General features: G+C 45.8%; 1 protein-coding gene across 1 annotated transcript; it reads left to right on the forward strand.

Annotated features, from left to right (window-relative positions):
- The first annotated feature begins 781 nt into the window (after window positions 1–781).
- On the forward strand, window positions 782–1,828 carry LOC131223999 (pathogen-associated molecular patterns-induced protein A70-like). The gene has a single exon (XM_058219589.1). It carries the CDS (start codon window positions 782–784, stop codon window positions 1,826–1,828), a length of 1,047 nt encoding a protein of 348 aa, XP_058075572.1.
- The last annotated feature ends 4,295 nt before the right edge of the window (window positions 1,829–6,123 follow it).

Here is a 6,123-nt window from a genome sequence, read left to right on the forward strand (position 1 = left end):
TGTATTGATGGTGTTGTCGGCGGATTGTCTTGAGATACATGGGATTGGGATCAGATCACCGACCCTGTTTGGCACGCCAGCCAATCCCGGGATTTGACTTCCAATCCCTTCCAATACCATCCAATCCCTTCCAATCCGACCGGCCAAACGGGCCCTTAGGACATGAGTTTAAAAAGAGACTAAAGTCCTCGCCATCTGGTTTCGCATGCGCATCAGGGAAGGTCTCAAGTCCAACTAGTTGGACCACAAGTTACAGTCCACAAAGTGAATAATTTCCAGCCTGTTAAGTACGTGTGACATCTAAACTTTCCTATAATTGTTTTCCACTGTGAAGTTCAAATCTTTATAAATAAAACAACTATCTAATCATCAAGTGGGCCACACAATAGAAAACAGTATCTAGTCATTGATATAGAAAAATTCATGTGTAATCCACTAAATATGTTGATATGGCTGATTTTTCTACCAAGTGATTAACATGGAAGGACCAAGCTATTGGATGGATTGGATGGTGGATGAACTTAACAAGTTGAAAGTTATCTGGTTGAGGTCTGCAAATCCTCCAGCTAGGGTCACACGTGCACCACGTGTTATGCATACGCAGCATTTGCATAAGAAACAACTGCCTCAAAAGTACAGTCGCAGGCGTGTAGAAAAAATGAAAAAATCACAGAGATAAAAAGGCCCACACCCCTCATATCTCTGCAACTCTTAAACCAGATAGCAGCAACGAGTCGACTGTCTCTTTATTCTTCTCCAACCTACCGTAAAATCGCCGGCCATGATCGTGGAATCTCTGCCGTCCATCTGGGCTTCTATGCTGAGTTGGTACACCCCCACCGTACTTTTCGTCCTGATCAACATCGTCATCGGCACCATCGTCTTCTCCACCTCCAAACACCAAAACAAAGAACCCCGCCAGCTCAGCCGCCTCTCTTCCGTCTTCGAAAATCTCAGATCCTTCAATCTCAACCATGAAAACACCGAAGAGATATTTCCCCCACCAACCACAGCCCACCAACAACCCATCGAAACCATTGATTATGCTCCTACCGAAAACCAAAACAAAGTCACCCGCCAGATAAGCCGCACCTCTTCCATCTTCGAAAGCCTCAGATCCTTCAATCTCTACCGTCAAAACAGCCAAGAGATAATTCCTTCACCGACCTCAGACCAACAACAACCCATCGAAACCGTTGATCATACTCCTACTGAAACCCAAAAGAAAGTCATCCGCCAGATCAGCCGGAGCTCTTCCATATTCGAAAGCCTCAGATCCTTCAATCTCTACCGTCAAAACAGCCAAGAGGAAAAGCCTTCTGTGACCACAGACCAACATCAACCCATCGAAACCGTTGATCATGCTCCTACTGAAACCCAAAAGAAAGTCATCCGCCAGATCAGCCGGAGCTCTTCCATCTTCGAAAGCCTCAGATCCTTCAATCTCAACCGTCAAAAGAGCCAAGAGGAGAAGTCTCCTGTGACCACAGACCAACATCAACCCATCGAGACCGTTGAAAACAATGATCATGAATATTTAAGGAGAAGCCAGTCTGATAACCATCCAACGGCTGGGAAGAGACAAGACATGGTGGGGCAGCAGATGAAGAAGGCAGCGAGCGCCAAGTGGGGATTTGAGAATACAGAAGTGGAAGGTGGGGCCCAGAGACCAGCGACGGTGAGGGAGAGGGGGACAGTGAGAAAGGAGGCCGATGAAGAGGTGGATGCAAGGGCTGATGATTTCATAAGCAAGTTTAAACAGCAGCTGAAATTGCAACGGTTGGATTCCATGCTCAGGAATAAGGATACGCTCAACAGTGGCAAATGAGTGGGCCCCACTCTGAGGTGGTTTTAGGTTTTCTTATTATTATTATTATATTTAGGAGAAAATCTAGGGTTTTATTCGCAGGGATTTTATTTTATTTATTTTTTTTTCTGGGGTGATTTTGTAGAATTATTAAATCTACTTAGGCATTTGGTATTCTATGCTCTCTGTTTTTTTTTAGTGCAGTATTTCCTACCGTTGACACTTTCTCTAACGTGGGAGAAAACGATTTAACTATCATGAAAGCCAGCCCGTTCATCAACTGCATTAACCCTTCTTCAGCCTCGAAAATCATCCTGATTTAATTTCAGGTGGCCCATCCATTAAATTATACCTAAATAGTTTCATCTGAGTTTGGAATACTTTGATTTTTGGATAATTATTGTATCCTAATGAGGAACATCAGATCAATGGATTGGATGGCATATACAGACCACGGTGCGCCCTACCAAAGCTAATGGTCAGCGTCCATCCTATATTTTTCTTAGGGTGTGGACTACCTGGTAAATTTAGATGGTCATGATTTCTGGGTTACAAGGTGAAAATGAGGCACCGTACTTGATAGACGGTCTGGATCTAATGAAAGTTCCATCAACACGCTCGTATTATATATAAACAAGAATATTTGAAAGAAAATAATTATTATTCGTGGAGTTGGTTTCGCCACCATTTCGGCTCAGAATCCAACATGGTCAGAGGACGCTGATCAGCTACTGACAAGTTAAGTTGCGAGATTTGCTACTGAAATAACGCCATCCTGTTATGTTATCCTTTCCACGATGTATGTAAGTATGTGTTGTATCCACACCGTTCTTCACTCTTGAGAGATAATTTTAAGGCATGATCCAAATAATAAGTTAGATGCAAAGCTCTAGTGGACCCACCCTAGAAAAACAGTGGGGATCGAACGCCAACCATTCAAAAGTTCTCAAAGGCCACCTGGGTTTTCGATCAAGCTGATAATTATTTTTGACCTTCGTCTATGTTTGTTTTAACTTATTAAAGGATTGGATGACAAATAAACATCACGGAAGGTTTCGACGGTGAGCATTACTGTCCCCACCGATTTCTGTATTGGGGCCCGCTCGAGCTTTTTATCTGCCTCATTCTCTGTATCATGCTATAAAATGATATCTGCAGGATGATGGACGATGTGGATATACAGTACATATATCACGGTGTAACCCACAAAATTTAATGACGTCACTTCAACGGCAAATCTAGCTATTCAACGTGTCACTCGGCGTTCGTGAATACAGCCGGCCCCTACTAAGGAGAAAATCTACTCTCGCAAGTGCCACAGCTGGCACGTGAAGATGGTTTAAAGACTCAGTGACTCGGATTGACTCGTTCAGCTTTGCGTCGGGTCGAACCGTACGAGTCCGAGGAATTGGCTAGGTCCGAAGCAGATTGCGTGGTGCTTTTTTGTCGCAAAGTTCTATGGCCTCACCATGATCCATGTCTTTTATCCACACGGTCCATCCATTTTATTAAATTATTTTCGAAAATGAGCCCCAAAATAGGCAGATCTAGACCTCAATTGGACCACACCATAGAAAGCAGCAGCGGAGATTGACCGCTTAGCATTGAAAACTTGTTGAGGGCCACGTAAGTTTTGGATCAAGCTGATATTTGTGTTTACCATTTCCCTGGGTTTGTATGACCTTATGAATAGGTTTAATCCCAAATAAATACCGTGGTGGGCCATAGGAAGGTTTCAACAGTGGGCGTCCTCGCTGCTTTGTGTGGTGTGGTCCACTTGATGTTTGGATCTTTCTTATTTTTGGGCTCATGCCCTGAAATGATAGCTAAAAATAAAGGGATGGTGTGGATATAAGACATACACCATGGTGGGCCCACAGAACTCTGCCATGTAAACACACCTCCTAGGTCCACGCAATTCGCTTCCAGCTGAGTCAGCCCTATCTCTCAAGTTAGGACGTGATCTCAAAAAATAGGTAAAGTTGAGAACTCAAGGGAGCTACACCACAAGAAATAGCATGATTCAATGCTAGCTGTTATGGGAAGATCAGAGACATCTCAGCTCCGAGGTCTGAGGTTATTCAAAGCTGACTCGAGGCATGAGACTATGACTCGAGGCGTGAGACTAAGCTTGGAGTCATGAGTATAGGCGAGGGATGGACCTCTAATTCGACAACTGTTATGCTTTCACTCCGAGGCCTCAGACAAAATGATCTGAGGCTGAATCGGTCTGCCCGGAATTCAGAGCGGAATCCCGAAATGATCCGAGGCCGAAGCTACCAGCTCGGAACGATTTGGCGCTGAGGTGATCGGTTTGAGATTCGGATCGGTATCCACTTATGAGGAGGACCATGAGGTGTACCATTACCGCCCTATTAGCGACGGTTACTTAACCGCCGACGTCCGCACGACCACACAATGACTGGGAAGCCGAATCTCCCGCGGGATGTGGCAAATGCCACAAGATGCGCTGAGTTATGTGGACATGTCCATCTCAGGCGAGGGGGTATAAATAGCGTTTTGCAGGGAAGGAACAGGTACGCAATATCTGGCGCTCTCCTTCTACAACTCAACTTAGATCCAGATTTCCTTGACCTGACTTAGGCATCGAAGGGTCCTCTGTTTAAGCCAGGGCCTCCTTTGCTCGCCACTGTTGTTTAGGTTTAGGTCTCTGAAGTCGCTCGGAGTTCAAGCATCCGAGCGGAGGGTAGCCCAGATTTTATCTGCAACATTTTTGGCGCCGTCTGTGGGAAATTGATACAAAAAGTCAGTTTCCTTTTTCTATTACAATGGCGAGAGGAAAGAAGAAATCCACAGCTGTAGAACTGGAGCTGAATGATCAGACCCAGTCTTCCTCGTTACTTCACGCCGAGTCGGCTCCTGGACCATCCCAGTGTTCTCATAATCGAGCAAGCAACTATTGAGCCATGCAAAGCGAAATAACAGCTTTACGTGACGAAATCAATCAGATGAAGCAACAACATGAGCAACAGTCGCACCCCGTCCGGGAAACAGTCGGACCAGTGGTGGAAGTCGAGTCCGCACCGCGGAGTGTAAGACCAGAAGGATCACAACATCAATCTGCCCGAGTCCTAACTTCAGTCCAGAACCCCCTTCCGACCGAAAACCCAGCTCCGGCTCAGAATCCCACGACTCGGGCTTCAACGCATGCTTCGATCAGTTCGGCCCTAGCACCGACAAACCTCTATCACGAGTTGGAAAGGAGGAGAGGAGGAAGAACCACTAAAGTAAAGGCTCCGTGCGAGACAGTAGCTGAAAATATAGATCCGTGGGAGGCACGGTTCGTAGAACTTAACAATCAGATCCTAACGTTACAGTAGAATCAGCAACCTTCATCCGTCCCTGCCACCGTTCAAGCGATGATGGAAGAGACCGAACCCCCCTTACCTCTGCAATCATGAGCGAGGTGATGCAGCAGAGATTCCGGATACCTCCTGTCATCCAATACTCTGGGTCCGGAGACCTGTCTAATCACGTTGAAGCCTATTGCTCGTGGATGCAAATCCAGACAGTTACGGATGCGATGATGTGTAGAGGATTTTCAATCACCCTTACTGGATCCGCTCGGAGTTAGTACAGACAGCTCAAGCCCAATTCGGTCGGCTCCTTCGCAGAGCTCAGCAAATTATTCATTACCCAGTTCATAAGTGGTAAGAAGAGTTGAAAACTGACTACTCATCTGTTCACCATCAAGCAAGGGCCAAAAGAGTCATTGAAGGACTTCATCGCCCGCTTCAATGAGGAGGCACTGCAGGTGAAGGACTATGATGACAAAATGGCGCTCTTTGCCATGTTCAGCGGTCTGAAGGAGGGAAAGTTTACCTTCTCAATTAGTAAAAATCCACTAAAGACGTTGGCCGAGCTCGTCACCAGATCTTAAAAATATACTAATGTCGAGGAATTTTCCAACTCCCGCAAAAATGTTCAAGCAGCAGAACCGATAACTAAAGGGAAGAGGCTGAAGAACGAAGAACCCCAGTTATCCATCAAGAAGTCAAACGACTGCGCTCCTCGTGACCGTCATCCGAGCAGGAAGCTTGAGGGCAAATTCCATTTCTACACTCCCCTTAACACATATATAGAGTAAATACTGCTGGACATTAGGAGTCAAAAGTTCTTGAATTGGCCTGTTTGCATGAAGGCCAACACAGAACACCGAGACAGACACAAGTATTGTCAGTTCCACTGCGACTACGACCACAATACGAGTGACTATTTAGATCTCAAAGACGAGAACGAGACCCTCATTCGTAAGGGTCATCTGCGCCGATACGCCAAGGAGGAGAGGACAGCTC

Source organism: Magnolia sinica, chromosome 13, assembly GCF_029962835.1.
Source record: "Magnolia sinica isolate HGM2019 chromosome 13, MsV1, whole genome shotgun sequence".
In the NCBI taxonomy this organism is placed as follows: domain Eukaryota; kingdom Viridiplantae; phylum Streptophyta; class Magnoliopsida; order Magnoliales; family Magnoliaceae; genus Magnolia; species Magnolia sinica.